The sequence below is a fragment of the Hippocampus zosterae genome, chromosome 9, assembly GCF_025434085.1.
Source record: "Hippocampus zosterae strain Florida chromosome 9, ASM2543408v3, whole genome shotgun sequence".
NCBI classification, from domain to species: Eukaryota; Metazoa; Chordata; class Actinopteri; order Syngnathiformes; family Syngnathidae; genus Hippocampus; species Hippocampus zosterae.
The window spans coordinates 3,363,513-3,383,344 of NC_067459.1; the positions used below are offsets into that span (position 1 = coordinate 3,363,513).

General features: G+C 42.2%; 2 protein-coding genes and 1 long non-coding RNA gene across 4 annotated transcripts in view; all 3 read right to left on the bottom strand.

The window, feature by feature from the left end:
• Window positions 1-11,850, bottom strand: part of acad9 (acyl-CoA dehydrogenase family, member 9) — a 32,157-nt gene extending 20,307 nt beyond the window's left edge. Inside the window, exons 1-11 of one of the 2 annotated variants that reach the window (XR_007963990.1) lie at window positions 11,591-11,850; window positions 11,294-11,387; window positions 9,212-9,313; window positions 7,800-7,906; window positions 7,574-7,674; window positions 5,169-5,247; window positions 4,924-5,095; window positions 4,767-4,840; window positions 4,601-4,676; window positions 1,918-1,988; window positions 1,714-1,833 (exon numbers count right to left, since the gene is read on the bottom strand). Coding sequence is in view for 1 of the 2 variants with exons in the window: in XM_052075137.1 (XP_051931097.1) it covers window positions 1,714-1,833; window positions 1,918-1,988; window positions 4,601-4,676; window positions 4,767-4,840; window positions 4,924-5,095; window positions 5,169-5,247; window positions 7,574-7,674; window positions 7,800-7,906; window positions 9,212-9,313; window positions 11,294-11,387; window positions 11,591-11,764 (1,170 nt within the window). In the remaining variant the exon portion in view is untranslated. The remainder of the gene's footprint in view (window positions 1-1,713; window positions 1,834-1,917; window positions 1,989-4,600; window positions 4,677-4,766; window positions 4,841-4,923; window positions 5,096-5,168; window positions 5,248-7,573; window positions 7,675-7,799; window positions 7,907-9,211; window positions 9,314-11,293; window positions 11,388-11,590) is intronic. The other variant, XM_052075137.1, reaches the window with a different exon arrangement.
• On the bottom strand, window positions 3,493-4,008 carry LOC127607221 (uncharacterized). Its single transcript, XR_007964028.1, has 2 exons — window positions 3,592-4,008; window positions 3,493-3,548 (listed from the first exon to the last, which is right to left on the bottom strand). It is a non-coding gene; the product is annotated as an uncharacterized LOC127607221 (long non-coding RNA).
• Window positions 11,851-13,302: 1,452 nt separating the features above from the next.
• Window positions 13,303-19,832, bottom strand: part of nucks1a (nuclear casein kinase and cyclin-dependent kinase substrate 1a) — a 51,938-nt gene continuing 45,408 nt past the window's right edge. The window contains exons 8-9 of the mRNA XM_052075263.1: window positions 16,770-16,919; window positions 13,303-14,442 (exon numbers count right to left, since the gene is read on the bottom strand). Coding sequence (XP_051931223.1) covers window positions 14,183-14,442; window positions 16,770-16,919 — 410 coding nt within the window. The 3' untranslated portion in view covers window positions 13,303-14,182. The remainder of the gene's footprint in view (window positions 14,443-16,769; window positions 16,920-19,832) is intronic.

Consider the following 19,832-nt stretch of genomic DNA (forward strand, 5'->3'; position numbering starts at 1 on the left):
TTTTATTTGTTTATATTTATTTTTCTTATGCAGTTCGGTTTCACTGCACTTATTTTTAGCTGTGTGTGTTTTCAATGCACTGCATGTTTGCACTGTGGATGAGAGGAAATAAATTTCATCTGTGCTGTGTGTTGGACATAGAACATATTTGTCAATAAAGCTGACTTGACTTGACTGTTATTGTGTTGATTTGAAGTTAGCTTTATTTATTCTCGGTTAATTTGAAGAAAAGCCACTGGTACTGCATCAAAATATTGTATCACAATCGCTTTTATCATATCAAACTGTATCGTTCTAAACGAGTGATATATCGCTTTGTTGCTAATCGTCATGCCTTAAATAAATACATGTCCTATTAATAGAAAAAATACACGGAATATACCCCAAGTGGACTGTGAACATTTCACTCCTGCCCTGAGGAGGTTGGCAATAATGTTTCTGTTATTAATTGCTCTTGATACCATTTGTCTTGCACTATCTAATGTTAAAGCAATCAATCTAAAAGGAGACATCTTGGGCAACGAGAAACGTGATAGGAGGGGCCAAGGTGAGGGCGAGGGACAGCATTTAATCCCCTATGTTGGCATGTCGACATGCTGGCTAAAACTTGTCAGAGTGCCGTCAATTTTACGTGGTTAAAATCACTTCGACCATGTATGATGCCTTTGGATGCGTGGACTGTAGGCAGATAATGGTGTCGTGAGATTCCTTCATACAGCGCTCACAGCATTGTATACATTGGTGAGGTAAATAGCTGTGAAATTGCAATGCAAGGTGCGTAGCAAATGCTCTACTTTACAGAGTAATGGCTCCCTTGAAGTCAACTGTTTGTGTACCAACCTCTGTTGATGTAAATACACAGTCCTAAACCATCAATTTTGGAAGGCTGAGTCGGTTTCCGGCATTGAACTTCATCTCACTACAGCCAGCCAACTTCAGACGGCCATTTTTTTGTCCAGTGAGGGAACACTGGCTTGAAAGAGCGGTTAGGTCAGCTAGCGTTTGGGCAAACCGGCCATACGGCACTTTTAACCTGCTTTTGTTTCTGCGAGCAATGCCTCCATTGCAGCCAACTCCCAATGTTTTGCAGAGATTACTTTTCAACATCGATGAAATGGCTACCATTGAACTCTATTTAAATTGGTATAGTTAGTCCGTGCTATATATATCACACGGTATTAGCGCTGAGATGGCAGTCGGCTTCAAAGTCATAATAAATGGGCTTATTAATCCTGGGATCATGGCATACTGCTGCACCGGTGGCACCGGCATCTTTTAATAGTAGAATTGAAGCAGGAGCTTGGCTTGCATTGCCAACTGTTCAGTGGCTATTTCAGAGTAAGACTAAAACTCCCTTCAGGCTGCCATTGGTCTCCCTTGGTGATCATCTTTGATACAGGTTGAAATTTATGGGTGCAGCAAAGGTGTTGTGCAAACAGGTGGACTGATCTCATCTTAGCTGTTGGCAGATGATGTGTTTCTGACAGTTTCATCAGCTTCTGACTTTTGTTGAGGTCGGGCTAGAATCACTCTTGTATGTTCAAGGCATTGTTTCTCAAAAAATGGGAAACCTTTTGGTTTTGCTCCAGCAAAGCTTTCATACGGGCTTTAGGGCAGACATACAGCTACGTTTTACAGCTGCGAACATCTATGCGCTCTGCCACTTAATAGATCGATTTAGCACACGGCTTTACGAAGACAAATATGCCTTACCTTGACCACAGCAGCCTCTAAAGAACAATCTGGTAGCCCGGGTCTGTCCATCATTCCTGATGTCAGGTATGCCATGCTCTCCATCACAAAGGCATTGAGGGCCATGACTGCAAATTTCTCCTGGATTAACAAGGCAGATATGAAATTAATCGTTCGACCGGGCGGCACTGATCACTGACCTGTTTTTGGTGTTGGGGACAATACCTGTATCATACCGAATTCACTTAAGCGTTTGTTGAACTGCTTCCTTGTTGCAGCATATTCAGAGGTCAATTCTACAGGGAAAGATAGCATTCATTGTAATTTCTTTGAAACTTTATTGATGCCTTTAGTAAATACAGTGGTACCTTCACTTACAAGTGAACCATCTTACGACTTTTTAAAAGATACCAACCACATAAACGAAAGCCCACTCGATGAATGCTAACACAGAATGCAAAACACAATCGAAAAAAACTAGCATGTTGATGATGATGATAAAACTCTTTGATCCAGTGTGTCAAATTCATTTTTGTCATGGGCCACATTGAGGTGACGTCTTCCCTTGGAGGGCCGTGACGACAGAAACTGAATAAAGGTTTTATCATCACATCGTATTATTACTTGATGGCTTACTAGTTTTGAAATCAGTCAACTATTTCTTTGTTTGTTCAATTATTGTTCTAGTGAGTGTAAACGGGGGAACAAAATTATTGCAAAATCTCATGATTACACATAAAAATGTAGCATTTTGGTACAGATTTTAGCAAGCATCATAGAAGTTGACACCCACAATTTGCTTCAGTGGGCCACATACAATGATGTGGCGGGATGAATCTGGCCCCTGGGCCTTGAGTTTGACACCTGTGCTTTAATCAATGGATATTTGAGCACAGAGGGTATAGCAACACATCGACAGACAATATAAAAATACACATAACAATGTTCTTGATCCTCTGCAAAAAAATAAAAATAAAATACTACTACTACTATTACTGATACTTTACTTACTAATAAGTAAATGGGCTTCACTTGTATTGCGATTTTCTACCTTTGAGGCACCCAAAGCATTTAACACTGTCTCCCCAATCAACAACTGATGATGCAGTATCGGGTGCAGGATAGAAATACTCTTTGATTTCTTTTAAATGTTTTTAATTTCTCTGTTAATGTGTTGATATATTGTCACCGTACATTCTTGTAGTTTCTGTAAACTTCATTTGTTTTTGAATGTTGCGAACTGCTGTGTTTGTAAATGCTTGACTGTCACGTCTTTGCTTGTGTGAAGCACGTTGAGTTAGTTGCCTTGTGTAGGAAATGTGCTATATAAATAAAACTGCCTTAAAATTAGTTTGAAGATTTGAAACTTTTGTGTGTGATAGATAGGCAAACACAACAGAAATCAGGAGGGGGACAAATACTTTGTCATGGCACTGGAAGTAGCGTGTCAGCACACCATCAGTGAGTCAAGCAGAGCACTCAACAAAGTCACACAAAAACATTTTTAGATTTTGGAACTCTGTGCACAGATGAGGCGTGCCGCATTATTTGGTGCCCTGTCTGTTTTGGTTAAAAATTAAGACTGTTAAGTGCGTCTTATTTTTCTGCTTGGCTCTCGACGAAGGTGGACGCTTTGCTCTGCTCCTGCCCCCCCCCCCCCCCCGGCCCCCCGCTCGCCACTCAGTCTGCATCCTTGTGCTGTCTTTTCCTAGCCTCCGCCGTATTTTTCATCCTAAAAAACAAACCATGGAATTGGTTGGCTGGTCTCTTGATGCAATGGACAAGATTTTCTCGACGAAAAGAGCAGGCAGTGGAGAGCCTGCTTGCCCCTCGGGACATTTGCTGCCGGGTACACCCTAGATCCATGGAGGAAGCGGAGAATGGTGTGCCTGTCAATACTGTCCGTTGAGGAGGAGGAAGACATCTACATTATCGGCCTTCTGATAGCAGGTATGCTGCAGTTTGGTGTTAGCATTTTCCTGTTCTATCGCAAAATCCAACCAACGGGAGCAGCTTTATTGGAAGTGAAGAAGCCGCCGGTCATTTTCGATGGTCTAGCGCGAATGTCCAACACTCAGACTCAAGCGGTGACTGAGCTCAACCGCAATTGCGGTTCTGGAGCATCTCCGTACGATCGACAACAACATGGAGAAGTTGGAATTCTCGCTTCCAAAAAGAATTGAGGATTTGGCTGATCTGCGCCAGTGAAGGGATACAGCCACGGACTCAAGGCCACCTGAAATTATTGGCGCCCGTCCCTCCAAAACAAACAACACTATTTGGACCCCTTTCCCCTGGATGGAAGGTATGCACGGATGCTAGTGCCCCCCCACCATCAACCCCCTCCTTCTCGGCCGTGGACTGATAAGCCGGGACTGTCTTCATGAGGAGACCTTGACGAAGCAGCTTCATCGTTCCTATTCTTTTCCCCCGCGACGTGGAAAGATCTGCAGAGCGCTCGGTGGACCGTGCAGCGGGTTGGACGGGCCCTGTCGCGGTCGCCCCTCCCACTCCCCCTTCCCATTCATCCGCCCCCTCATTACATGTTATGTCTTGTGTTACTTGTTGTAACTGTCATATGCTTATTTATGTGCTAGGGTCTTTTTTTATCCTGGACTTAAATTATCCTCAGAAGAGGATAGTTCGAGCGTGTTTTTTTTTTCTTCCTCTCCCTACCCAGTGTTTTCCTTTCTGAACTCTGACTGTAAATTTCCCCATTGCGGGACAAATACAGGATATCTTAATCTTAATCTTATGGTCATGAAAATACAGCAATGGCATTTCAATTGATTTTACTCGTGAAAGATGATTTAAGAGGTGAGTATTTTGAGATATGAGCGCTGTCAGACAACAATTCAAGCTCATAAGTCAAGGTACCACTGTATATCTAACAAATTAGAAGTCATACCAATTAATTTTTTTATCATTCCGGCTGAAGAACTTCCCATGCTGAATCTTCCAGAGTTGAGTATATTCATGGCGATCTGTTCAAATAAATAAATAAAGAGATTTGGGAAAAGCTACCTCAAACAGAAACCCCAACAAGACCTTTGACAAGGCAAGTCAATAATTACCTTGAATCCGTCCCCTATTTCTCCAAGAACATTTTCCAGTGGCACAGGAACATTGTCAAATGACACTTCACAAGCTAAAAAAAGAAAAAAAAAACATCAAGGAAAAAAGTCAAATCCAATGGCTCATGACCACAAAAAAGTACTTGAGCAGTCTTACTGTTCGAGCCCCTGATGCCAAGTTTGTCCTCAGGTTTTCCACTAACAATGCCTCCAAAAGCTCTCTCAACAATAAATGCAGAAATCTTGTCTTTCTTTATGCCATTTGAAACTACCTCAGTCTTTGCAAACACAGTCATGATGTCAGCCATTCCACCGTTTGAAATCCAAATCTGATCAACAGACAATGTCAATTAGAGAATGAACACATCAAATACATGATGAGTAACACCTTTTTCTTTTTACCTTGGATCCACTGAGAAGGTATTGTTTTCCATCATTTGACAATGTTGCTCGCATCTGAATGGAGGCTGCATCACTTCCACTGAAAAGATTGAATTAAAACTTGCTGGAGCAAAACTGAGTGGAGGGTGAAATAACTATGTACTCAATAGACACGGGCTGATATTAGATTTTGACAGTATGCTAACAATTAGCAAATATAGAACAGTATCACAGTATTAAGATTAAAGCCTCTGAATTGTCTTTTTTTCATATTTGTGGAAATAAAAAGAGCAATTTTTTTGCACTGTAACATCTATTTTATTTTCAAACAAAACAGAATATTTGGTACACTAGGAAACGTAATACTGCCCTACGGGGGGCACACGCCAGTGCAAACTGCAGGCCAGTTCCAAGCCCGGGTAAATGCAGAAGATTTGCGTCAGGAAGGGCATCTGGCTTAAATAAAACTTTGCCAAACAATTATGAGAATTCATCCTAATTAGTGCATTTCTGGTTAACAGTGACTGACATTGGCACCATGAAACTTCATGGCGCCGGTGGAAATTGACCTTCTGTGGGTTGAAGACGGACAACTGGTGGAATGCAGGTTTCAGAGACAAAATGAGAACAGAAAAGCACAAAACCACAGAACTGAAAGAGGGGACTTTGATTGTTGGGACTATGACTAGGGAGTTGGGCGACATGATCGCGAGGAGAAAGGTAGTGTACAGTGCTGTGAAAATAATATTTGCCAATTTCTGTGTTCTTTGCATATTTATCAAATACATAGGTTTCAGTGCATCACATATATTTTAATATCACACAGACACTACTCACGGAACTAAAAATTGAGTTTCTAATTGTCAATTTAATGTATTAAGGCACATAAAAAATCCAAAACAAGCTGTCCTTATGGGAAAAAGAAATTCCCCCCCCTCGCCTTGTCAATGGCTAGTGATGAAAAAAAGTGGAAAGGGGCGTGGCCTGGACGGGGCGACCAATCACAACAAGACATCATACATGTCCAATCGCAGAGCTGTTTACAATCGGAAGATGGAAAGACTGATCGGGAGAGCTTGTGAAAACTCGACGATAAGGTACCTGACCCCGGCTAAAATTTTCTCAACTGATTTAGACGATTCACAAAAATGATCAATTTAAGAAATAAAACGGCGGATTTCCGTGTATCCGCGGAAAATTGCCATCTCTGCCTTGTTAAATCACAAAGTAACTGACTAACGACAGAAAGCAATACAAAAGCTGACTTTAATTTCACAGAGCAACACCCTGGCACCACATTTGTTGAATCAAGAAATCACAAAGAGAATCTGTCAGAAGGAACGAGGTAGGCTACAAGATCTCAAGAAAAAAAAACGCACCATACCACGATCCAAAGAAATCCAAAGAATTAGAAAATAAGTTCCCAGAAGTGGTTGACCAGATAAAAGTACTCCAAGAGTAGGACGACGACTCATCCAGGAGATTGCAAAAAAACCTAGAACAACACCCAAAGATGTCCAGACCTCGCTGGCCTGAGTTCAGATCAGTTTTCATGACCCTACCATAAGAAAGACACTAGCCAAAAATGGCAGCCATGGGAGAGTTCCCAGGCGAAAACCACTGCTGTCCAAAAAGAACACAAAGGCTTGTGTCACAATTGCCAAAAGACATCTTGATGATTGGTAATGTTCTGGGCCGTTATGGCTGTTACGTGTTACATGGCGTGCACGTGCGGTAGCGGGTCGATTGCGGGAGGTTGGTTGACTGAAAAGTCGATCTTCATTTAAAAAAGGCTGGGCACCCCTGATCTAGGACAATGGCGCAAAAGTATAGAACCCCTTGTAAACATGTAAATACTGGCCAAAATTGGACATGCAAAAAAATCATAGCTAATTTCATGTGCATCTTAAGAAAGCAATCTCGATGTCTCAGGGTGCGACACATGCCTTCCAATTTTCCTCGCCCTCGGCCAAACATAGCTGGATTGGATTTAGTTTTTCCACTGAAGGTAGACCATTTTCTTTGTTATTGTGCAAGACAACTTCAAAATATAAAGATTTTCATCCCAGAGGTTTCATCCCAGAGGAGTGGGCAAATGTTTTTTGCATGTGTCAGTCCCCAAAAATGCAGGAATAACAACAAAATAAAATGTTTAATCAGGAGCAATAAAAGGCCCATGCAGTTCTAGCAACATTGTGGTGCAGACAGGTGTATGGGCACATTGGAATTGGAATTGTTTTGAAAACGAAGTACATTACATTCATATAGTTCTTTGGGATCTTTTTGTGGAGAAAAATGTGCAAATGGAAGGGGTTTTACAGTAACAATTTGAGAAGAGTGTGACGACTTGAGCTATGGATAGACTGACAGAGAGACAGACAGACAGATATAGTTGAGAATTGGAAACAAGGTTTAAAAGAGTTTACCTTCCAGGCTCCGTCAAACAAAAAGCTGCAACGTGTTCCCCTGAGGCTAATTTAGGCAAATACTTCTTCTTCTGGGATTCATTCCCCGCAATAAGTATACCCTAAAAGATAGAATGACTGTCAGAAGATCACAGTGCAGGATATATGCTTTCCCATTTTCACTGGGATTCTACATAAATGAGGTGACAATGTCAACATGAGGCATATGACAACATTTCAATTTTACCTTCAGTCCAATTGCTTGATGTGCAGCGAGTGTCACTGCAATCGAGCCATCCAATGAGATAATTTCCGCTAATCGTGCATACATGGTATTGGACAAACCAAGACCTCCTGAAAATGCAAACACAAATCAAATTCTCAGGAGCCTTTTTATTTAAAAACAATCATGAACTTGAAATGTATGGTTGATTGTGGATGGATCCTTTTGAGGTACAGCACATAAACATAGCATGGACAGTGTTTCGGAGCATATTATGTAGGCCAGGGGTGGCCAACCAGTCAGAGACGAAGACGAATTTTTTTACTGTGTTACTGAAAAGAGCCACATCATACACAAGGGCACACATAAGCATTACCACACTCCACACACACAAACAAACAAACAAACACACACACACACACACAGACACATTAAGACCACAGGGCAGTCATTTTCAACAATGAATACTGTGTCCAGTGTCTCACACACACAAACTCTCAGTTCAACCAAGTCCACAAACAAAAATATAAGAACGTTTTTCTCTTACTACGCATGTTACTTGGCGCCTTAGTGCAGGGACTTCTGGCATACCTTCTCTTGAACAATCTTCAAATCTAACTTTCATTCTGTTGCTGCCACTCAAAGCAGGCACTGTCGGCATGCGAGCTGCAGCGGTTACTTACTACTTGGTTCAGCATGCCATATAGGGCAAACTTTTTTGCCCGAAGATCGACTTGTGAAGGGACCAACCTTCCATGATCGACCCGATCGCTCACGTGCAAGCACATACACACACGCACGCACAGGGGCGCCCAACCACGCAAGCCACGATGAGCAACAGCCCGAACATGAATGAAACCGAAACACAAACACATAAATGCGGTAATTCGCTGACTAACTTCGCAATTAGCGCTTCGCGCCGTTGTTTGCGCATGTATGGTGATTCAGTTGTTATCTGACTGGTAAGCTCTGGCTTTGGAGCCATGCTTTAAGTCACTCCACTTGGTGCAACAACTTGGTGATTCCATAATTTTCCATAGAATGGAGTGATTCTATTGATTGTCTTTTACTCTGCTTGGTCTAAAAATGTAACTGTTAATGCTACTTTTTTATTGTTAATGACATCGATTGTTTCTTAAAGCTATAAAGTTACCATTTGAAATGATTCCGTTTTGTCATGTCTGTGATTTGAATTTTGTCTACAAATTCAAACAACTGAATCATCATCCTCTTGAGATGGTGAGTCCATATTTTTCCCAGGGATTGTAGTGTATGTAAACCTCTGACAACAACTATGCATTTATGCTTGTCTGCTACCTGAACACTGTAGATGTCCCAAGCCAACAACTCACTGCAATTATTTTGGGGACTGTTGGTGACTCCAATGTATGATTTAAGAAGATAAATAATTCAGCATTAACCATTTTCCATCTTACCATATTGCTCAGGAATCTGGATTCCAAACAGTCCAAGCTCTTTCAAGCCATTCAACGTTTCTGTGGGGATTCTGGCTTCTTGGTCTATCTTTGTTGAATCAACTAGAATGAAAGAAGATAAAGGATTGCATAATTAAGTTATAAAGTTGCATCAAAGTTGCATATATGAAAACCTCTGTATATGTATCAGGTACATAAATCAAATTGATGAGGCTTTGTCGTGGGAATTCTTTCCCATTCTTGCGCGATATACAGCTTCAACTGTTCAACAGTCCAGGGTCTGTCTCCATTGTAGCATTTCACGCTTCATAACGCGCCGCACATTTTCAATAAGAGATAGGTCTGCGCTTTAGGCGGGCCACTCTAGTACTTGCAGTCTTTTACTACAAAGCCCTGCTGTTGTAACACATGCAGAAGCTGGTTTGGCATTATCTTGTAGCAGGGGCATCCAAGAAAGAGATGTTGCTTGGATGGCAACGTATGTTTCTCCAAAACCTGTATGTACTGTACATTTCAGCATGAGTGATGCCTTCACAGACGTGTAAGTTTCTCATGCCACTGGCACAAACACAGCCCCATACCATCACAGATGCTGGCATTTGACCAATGTGTTAATAACAGTTCACATGTTTTGTTCCCCTCTTGGCCCAGAGGACACGACGTCCACAATTTACAAAAACAAATTTAGACGTGGACTCGTCAGACCATTTTCCACTTTGCATTACTCCATCTCAGATGAGCGCAGGCCTAGAGAAGCGGCAGCATTTCTGTGAGATATTAATAAATGGCATTCGCTTTGCGGAGTAGAGTATTGAAGTTGCACTTACGAATGTAGTGTCAAACTCTGTTTACTGACATTCTTTTCTAAAGTGCTCCTGAGCCCATTTGGTGATATCCTTTACATATTGTTGTCACTGTTGTCTGTTGTTGATGTAGTGCCGAATTCAATGTTGGTTTTGCAGTGATTTCTCCAGATTATCTGAACCTTTTCATGACATAATAGACCATAGATGATCATCACTATCGCAGCTCACGTGTACTGTTTTAAAATGTTTCTCCAGATTCCCATTCTTTGCCAGTGCCAAATTGCAGATGAAATAAACTTTGAATGAGAGTAAAAAAATAAAAAATAAAAAGCAATATTGCAACAGCTCTGAATGCAAGCTGCAATTGCAGACTGCTGACCAATAAACAACTTCCAGTGATGCAGGTAATGCCCCACACTAGGTTAAAGGCAACCTGCTTTTCTTATTGTAGCTTTTTCACGAAACTGAAAATAATTGGACTCTTTGTGTCAATGTACACTGCACCCTAACATATATAATATTAATAACAAGGACAGGGACAGACGAATCTTTTTTTTCCCCATTTCCCCCTCCACCCTTCACGAACGACCCGGTACCATTCCGCGGGCTACCGGTCGATCGCGATCAACTGGTTGGGCATATCTGTTCTAGGACAAGGGTGCATAAATCAAAACCCCTATACATGTGGAAAATGAGCCAAAACTGGACATTCAAAAATTCATAGCTTACTTCCTCTTCATTTTAGACTACAGCTCCAATGGACTTATTTTTATGTCTGAACTCGTGACGCGAACGAATAAAGCGCTTTAAGGGAACAACCCACGCATATACATAAGCTACGATGTGAATTTGTACTTGTTGGTGGTTCAGTGGTTAGCGCATCGACCTCACAGTGCAGAGGTTGTGGGTTCAATCCTGGCTCTGGCCTTCCTGTGTGGAGTTTGCATGTTCTCCCTGGGCTTGTGTGGGTTTTCTCCGGGTCCTCCGGTTTCCTTCCACGTTCAAAAACATGCATGGGAGGCTAATCAGCCTCTAAATTGGCCCTTGGTGCGAGTGTTAGCACGGATGGTTGTTCGCCTCTGTGTGCCCTGCGATTGGCTGGCAACCAGTTCAGGATGTTCGCCGCATACTACCTGAAGACATATGGGATAGGCTCCAACATCCCCCACACAATGGATGGATGGGTGGACTTCCACGATTCATGGCAAAACACTAGGTGGCGAGTTGCTTGTCACGGCAAAATAACCACTGTATATATTCATCACTGTCCCCTCACCTTCCTCATTGAAGAATTTTTCCACAGGTGCCACAAGCTGGTTGATCTCCTCCAATTCTTCTATTCCAATTTCTGGAAAAGGAAATACTTCAGCCTGAAGGAGAGAAGCTGAGTGAGTTCTTAATACAGTATTCATAAGTTAATAGCAGGTAGTTCAAGTTGCTCATCTCTATTATGAGTAAGGAATTTCGCAGACAATGAGGGAGAATAATTACAGAGGGCAATTTAAACGTTTGCATTCTTTCAAACAAAATCATTTGGATCAATTTTCAGACGTTCAGATATTGTTGATATTACCTCGTTAACTTGACCGAGGAACAAGTCTTTGGCATACGCGAGATTTCTTGAATAAGTTTTAATTGATCTCTGCTGTGGAAAACAACAGACATATTTTGGCCTTATACAGCGCAGTAGCTGCTTTCGGATCTGAAAATAGTTGGAGACGACAAGTATTCTACTGATATTCATCATTGGCTGGGCGTATAAACCCACTGCAAACTGCTAATAGCGATGACTGAACACAATGTCAAAGGATCGCACATATTATGGGCACATCTCATTTCGGTTTATCCGCTGTCTAGTGTGTTTCCGCTTCCATCCTGTTTACATCTTAGCTCCTCCCCCCAGAAACCGGGGAGCACGTTCGAGAATAAACCCAGCTCCACTCCAACCATCCGGTTATTCAGAGTGCCCGGGAGCGCTCTTGCCACTCAGACTGGGAACACGGTGCGCCTGTTTGTCAGGTTGTACGAGTGGAAACATTTAAAGCACAAGCTACTTATATACGATGCATTTGAAAATCAACGGGAGGAGAGCGCCCTTTGCCTCGCAGAACACAGACTGTCTCAAAGTAGTGCACAGGTGTCACGGTCGTTTTCCGAACGCGCCCTAGATTTCGTATATAAAGGTGAGAGTGAAATACAGGAAGTGAACACAGCGCAGAGTCGCCATCTTGAACCGGGAGTCTCACAATCGTTCCGCTCTTCCAATTTTATTTCAACTATCAATATATTCCAATACTTTCACCGCATACTAAGTCCCTGTCGCTCTCATACACACACGCACACACCGTTTCGATCACATCGACACGTTGGCTTTTAGAAGACATCAGTGGCTCGCACTGATTTATAACCACATTGGGCTCATCTCATATCTATTGATTTCTGTCAACGCTGGAGCTCCCAGAATTATTGAACTCAACCCGAAGGTTGTTCTCACGCCGCTGTCTCCGTCCGTCCACGGCCCAAGACTATCTTTTGAAGAGATGAGATGTGCCCGAGTATTCTTCCGACGTCATAAGACGGAGACGGGGAATGACGATGACGTCATAAAAACTAGTCGAACACCAAATATACTGACACAAGTGGCAGAGGAGACAAACAAATGTAAGAAACCAAAATAACGATATTACAAAACATATCACAAAGAGAATAAGAATATATAATCTTACTTCCTTTCATAGTGGCGGATTTTTCAATAATCTTAATATATCATTAGACTTTTAAACAAACACAAATAGTAGGTCTCTGATTAATATATCGGCATTTAAGTATAGTACATTCGATTCAGGGTGTCCCCCGCCTACTGCCCAAAGACGGCTGGAATAGGTTCCAGTACGCCTCGCGACCCTCGTGAGGATCAAGCAGTTCGCAAAATGAATGTTTATAGTGTACTACATGTTCATGGTTTTACATCTCGAAATGTTCATACCGTATGATATATCGTAGTTGGCCAATTTATTGGAAATGTTACTGTTATAACGTACAGATTCGTTATGTCTCTTGAGGTACGTTCTCACAAGATTAGACTGTACTTATTTGTTGAGGCTGAATGTACGTTTGAATCTGGAAGCTGGAAAGAAATTACCCACACGTATATAACTAAAGTTGCCTGAATCAAAGTTGACAGTTTGCCCTATCTTCTATTTAATCACATTCAAAGTAAATGTAAACTAAGTGAAAGACCTGGAAAGCAAGTCAGACCACTTGTTAGAATGGACAGAACAGATCTTTAAAATCAAGATACATTTTATTTTGTTTTTTAAAAAACAAACATTACAAAAAAATATAGAACTAATACAATGAACAAAAAAGATAAACCAAAAATTTGAGGAAGAAATAAATGAATTTCTTTAAAAAAAAAAACATTTAGGTGGTGCCTGCCTGGTACAAATGATTAAATGGCTACAGCGAGAATGCAGATTTTGTGTATGGTTAGAAATCTTGAACCAGAGGAAACCAAAATGGAAGCCAACAGGATAAAATTTGGACCTTCTCTGAACAACGCACGCTGGCTTATCAAACGTAATTGCCTTTTGTAGCTGACACAGCAGACCTATCACAGTGATCTATGAAGTACATTCAACCAAATGGATAATTTCCAAAATTGCGAGCTTCAGTTTGGCTTTATTCTCTGGATTTACTGCTCCACCCATAAAGCAGAACATAAGAATAAAACGGCTTTAACCCAGGAAAACATCTGCGATTTCTTAATGTAGCAACGGTGACATGAAAAAAAAAAACATTTGCGTAAAATGTAGGCAAATCATTCACTGCACAAGCTAAATTTAGTGTACTGTTTGTTTCCACAGGACGGATTCTCTCAGCGAACCAGAAACAAATACCAGCAGACTTGACTTGCTTCAGAAGTGTCATAGAATCTGTTCTTCGTCGACGATGGAGAAGTCAGGGTTGGCTGGGGTCAAAAGAACGAACGGGTGAAGCAGAGGGTGATATCAGATGATCATTATGGGTAGGCTGTGATCCATCCTCACGGTGAGCGAGAGAGAGAGGAAAAAAAAAAGACAAGCACATCTAGTCCAAACCATGTAGCCAGGCCACCACAAGGACAAAAAACAAAATTAAACATGGACACTTAACGGGGAATGATCTAGTCTTCCCCAGAGGCCACTTCTTCCTCTGAGCCACCCTCCTCCTCTTCCTCATTCTCCTCCTCCTCCTCCTCTCCAGCGCCCTTCTTTGTCATCTTGGGGGCAGGGGAGATATCTTTCTTCTCAGCTTCCCCCTCTTCCTCCTCCTCCTCCAAGGGACTCTCAGGATCATCCTCTTCCTCCTCTTTGGGTGAACTCTTTTCCACAGCCTTGGTGCTGGCGTGGCCTTTCCCCTTATCTTTCATGGGGCTGGGGTTTACTAGAGAGGCGGGGGAAGAACAATCAAAATGAATTGTCTTTGCACGATTTGTAAAATTACTGTATTGCCCAGAGATGGGTTTTGGAACCGTTTTCTTGGGCCTATGAATACATTTATGGCCTTTCAATATAGACAGTTTTGGATCTGCATTTTTTCCCCACTGATACAGCGTTGTATGACCCTGAATCAGATGCCTCTGCCCCCCTCAATATAATCCACCCCGCTAAGTTGGAGTTTGAGAGTTTACATTGTAACCAAAATAAAAAGGCAAGGCAGTTTCATTTATACAGCACATTTCATACACAAGGGAACTCAACGTGCTGCACACAAACAAAGACGACACCCGTTTGCCATGGGTGGCCCTGCCAGGGCCATCAAGCCCCAGACAATTTACCTCCAGGATCATTGGGACACACTCTACCATGTGAAGGTGATGGCTAATGGAGGGTCCTTTTATATTGTCACGAACTAAATTCAAGGGTGTCTTTGTCTCAAAGTTGTGTAAAAATGTGCATATGCATGCATAAAAATGCATATTTGCAAGAGAAATTCATCCATCCATCCAACCAACCAAAGACGCCTTCGATTTATGCAGTGCACCTAATCTATGCACAGAGTTCCATAATTTGTGTTTGTTGCTTTGTGACTTCTGATGATCTGCGGACACGCAGAGGAAAGGCGGACATAACTGTGGACGGCGTGCAGACTTTAAAGGGGAAGGGTGTGCGTGAAAGAAGACTCGAAAGGCAAACCCACCAGTAGGTGGATATAATGCCAGTACGTATATTGGGCAAAACAACTTCAGACCCCCGAAAACGGCACCTATAAAAAGACATGCCTACGAAGCACAGGTGAAACTTCAAGCGATTAGTTACGGGGAGGAACTTCGCAATCGAGCAGCCGTGAGAGAATTTAAAATTCAAGAATTCATGGTTTGGAATTGGAGGAAGCAGGAGAATGAGCTTCGCCAAGTCAAGAAGGCAAAGCTTAGTTTCCGCGGAAACAAGGAGAGGTTGCCCAAGTTGGAAGGCCAACTGGAGCAATGGATGCACTGTCACAGAACATCCGGAGAAGCATCTCTGCAGTCACCATTCAACTGAGGGCAAAAACGCTTGCAGAAGAAATACAAATTTTCAAGCAGGTCGGTCTTGGACAAAGCAACAAGATGGACCTCCTTGTTCAATTTGGATTTCGTCTGCAAGTGTTTTTTTTAACTTTCATTTTATGAAAGGCTAGCCCAGGGATGGCCAACCCACGGCTTGTGAGCCGCAGCCCTCTTTGGCTGGCTCAAGGCGGCTCCCGGGCTTTCAAATGACAAGCGTCAAAAACGCCTCGGTGGTGGCGCTGCCATTCAAACAACGGTGCTAAATACACAGAACTTACTACGTCAGCCGATCATCAAACCCGTTACTTGATTGACATACAGTACAGGGCAACCAATCAGATGACAACTGATTCACCGCGCATGCGCAAACCACTGTGCTTAGCGATAAACGCTAAGCTAGTCAGCAAATTACCTCAAATTTTAAGGCAGGGTTGACCAATATGTCAATCGCGATCGACCGGGAGCCAGCGGACTGGTCCCAAGTCGAGCGCGAGCGCTGGGAGGAGGAAATGAGGGCGAAAAAAGACTGTGTGTGTCTCTGTGTTTCAAATTCATTCCTGTTCGGTGACGTTCCGGTTGTAGTTCATCTCGGCGTGTGGGCGCCCGCGTGTATCTGTGCATGCGTATATGCTTGCACGTGCGCGATCGGGTCAATTGTGGGAGGTTCGTCGCTTCAAAAGTCGATCTTCGGTCAAATATGTAGCAAGCTGACCCAAGTAGTAAGTAACCACTGTAGCTCATGTATGTGTGTGTGTGTGTGTGTGTGTGTGTGTGAGAGAGCGATATGGTTCTTTGCAATAACAGTAAAAAATATGGCTCTTAGTCTGGTTGGCCAATTCTAGGCTCGCCCATCAACCAGTGTTCAGGAGCAAGCTTTAAGTAATTGCTGCATTAGTGTATTTTCTTGAGGTTCTCAAAATTAACGTTCGTGTTAAAAATGTACATACTGTTAAAAACAGCTCTGAGTTAATGTGTCAAGTTCCCAAACATTAAGAAGTTTAAGAAACTAAAGAACGGAGACGTTTGTACGATTTTATCTAAAAATAACAGATGAGCATCTTTTTATTTAAGAATCAGGATCTAGAATCATTGACTCTTAACGCACTGCAGACCTAAGGATAATCTTGCAGGAAAATACCATCACGCAAAAGATCGTCAGACCTTTGACAGCAAAAATCGGGACAATAAGAGCCAAATTGTCTTTCGGTGCATCTGGTTTTACCTGTAGCCTTTAATCTGGGTTTGGGAGATTTCTTCTCCTTGTCCATTCGGCCTCGTCGAATAACCTTCTTGCTTCTCTTTTTGGAGTGACCGTAGTCACTGTCATCGTCATCTTCCACCATAAAGTCTTCATCACTGCCAGATTCATCAGCTGGATAAAAAGAGTAAAAGGTTGGGTCAATAACTTGGACGTGTCCTTGGAGTCCCACAAACCAGTACCATCAAAGTGATATTTCACTTTTCCATAAAAAAAAGTGATATCTAGAAGCAATAATTGGTTGGATCAAACCACAGGATTAGTAGTACCTTGATGTGCTTAGACAAACAGCATTGCTGCAGGAGCTGGTTTCCAAAGTAAGCAGTTTACTCAGCAGTTTAATTTGTCTTAGCAGTGTCAGAAAATTAACGGGAAAGACAACTTTTTTTTGTTATCCAGAGCTCTACACTAACTTTTGCATTGGTAGCAAAATTAAAAAAAATAAAAGTAAACATTCCCAGCACAGATTTAGTTGCACCCTTTTTTACAATACAATACAATACAATACAATACATGCTGATTTATATAGCGCTTTCACAACAGCGGCAGCTGTAACAAAGCGCTTTACAAAACAGTTAACATAAAGTAAAATAATAAACACAACACATAACATAAAACACGGACAGTCGTGCAGTCCTAACCACTTTTCCGTCACACGCCTTGTTGTTTGAAGCAGTTGGAGATGAAAGAGGAGAGAATCAAAGTGTCCTTTAACCAGTGGATCAGATTGCTCAAAATGTGCACACGTCGGCTACAGGCTAAGTTTCAAAGTCAACAAGAAGCTGTAGCATCCATTGACGAAAAAAGAGATTGGTTCACTTCTCCTGTCCCATGGAAATCCATTTCAATTCCAAGCGGCGACTCACGGTTCCAAATACGCATCGGCGCTCTTCGCCAACGCTCCGCTCTCCTCATCCTCAACTTCAGCGGCCATCAATCCAGCCGCACCAACGCCAACTGTCCAACAGCGCTGACATAGCCACTGAACAAATTGGGGTTGTGAAAAGTGCTGCCCAATACTGGCGCAAAAAAAACAAGCGCCCCAGGTCTGTCCAGCACCGACAGTAAATGGCGCCGACATTCCTCCCAATCAAAATCTGTGCTGGTACAGGCGTGCTGCTGAGAAGGCGCAACCACCAAGCACAGATACTCGAGTGTTGCTGTGAAATCCTCAGGCTTGCCGTAGTTTTTTTGTTTGTTTATTTGTTTTGACTGAGAAATTTCCTTGCGTCCCAAAAACGCACGTTGTTATGCTAAATGCATACATATACAGTATAGATATAGTATACAGTATAGATATAGTATACAGTGTCATGTATATATATATAGTGTATATATATATATATATATATATATATATATATATTAGAGCTGTCAGTTTAGCTCGTTTTTATTGGCATTAATTTAAATGAATTTTAACGGGATTAAATTTTTTCTCGCGAGATTAACGCGGCACACGTCACAAGCGGATGTTACGTTGCTCTAGAAATAAAACAGGCTGCAGACCAAAGTGATCTGTTCTTCTCTCTCTCTCTGTATCATACAGGTATACGATGTATGCCACTGACGCGATTGTTACTTGTTTGGAACTATTTTGTGTGGAAGGTTACAGTGGTCTGTGTCCATATAAATAGAGCGGGTGGAGCTTCTCTGTGTTCGTCTGACAGTGACAGTGCGCGGCAGTGGTAGCAACCTAGCGAAAGTAAAACGTCTCCTGTGTTGTCATCGAACCAAGTGTAGTCATTCGAAATGAGGTCTACACAAAACCGTAGAGAGACTTCCGCGCAAGAAGGACCAACACAATCAACATAGCCTGACTGTGTTAGGGGGAGTGAACCCCCCCCCCCCCCCTTTCAGAATGGTTTGCACCTGCAGCACGGGGGAAGTGCGTGTGCTTGTTTGTACGGCCGGCAGTTTCGAATACAGCGGCACATAATGAACACTGGTGTCCGGTGTCTCGTTATTCTTCAACAAACATACAGAAACAGACTGCTGTGTTGAAAGCAAACTTGAGAAAAACCAAGTATGCAACCATGGTTTAAATCCACTATGGGCTGAGTACTAGTGTACCTTAGATGTGCACTTTATAATGTTATATTGCTCTGTTTTGATTTCATAAAAAAAGCTGTTAAAGCAGCTGTTGTGTGACAAAATATTTTTTTCACCGTTACTGATGGACAGTAATATTGTGTGAGAGAGATAATGTGTGAATAACTGCACCAAGTGAAAAATGTTGATGTAAAATTGAAAATCGAAATTGTTATTTCAGTAAATATTTGCATTTGGCACATAGAAAACTGATTCATGATTCCATGTTGATGAGAGCATTAAAATGGGGAAAATGTAGGACAAAAATGTAAAAGGAAATTCAGAAATGTGTGAGTAACCACGATTAATTTTTTAGTTAGAGTATTTTTGAGTTAATTATGACAGTTGCATTTTTAATTACCGTATTTTCACGACTATAAGGCGCCATCAAAAGTCTAAAATTTTCTCCAAAATGGACAGGACGCCTTATAATGCAGAGAGTCTTTTATATGAGCTGAGTTCCAAAATCTGGCTGAGACCCGACACGCTGTTTATATAGAGAAAAGGCGGAGAAGAGGTCGGCCAATCAGTGAAGCGCGTCCGTGCACTTATATGTAAATTATGGAGAGAGAGAAAATGTGTACGTGAGTGACGACACGCACGCATGCGGAGAAGAGGTCGGCCAATCAGTGAAGCGCGTCCGTGCACATATATGTAAATATATGAAGAGAGGTGGACGTGAGTGAGGACAGGCACGCAGGGTGTGGGTCCGGCAATGAGTGAAGGGTGGGCGTGTAAGTGGACGCTAAAGGAACGCCTCTAGCAGGTACCAGCACCTGTATAAAATGTGAGTATGTGCATTATTGCAAAACAACTTCGGTTTTGGTTTCCAAGAACCCCCGAAAATGAATTCCAACCGCTGGACATCGGCATCAACCGTGCATTCAAAGTGAAGTTGCGAGAATGAATTCCAACCGCTGGACATCGGCATCAACCGTG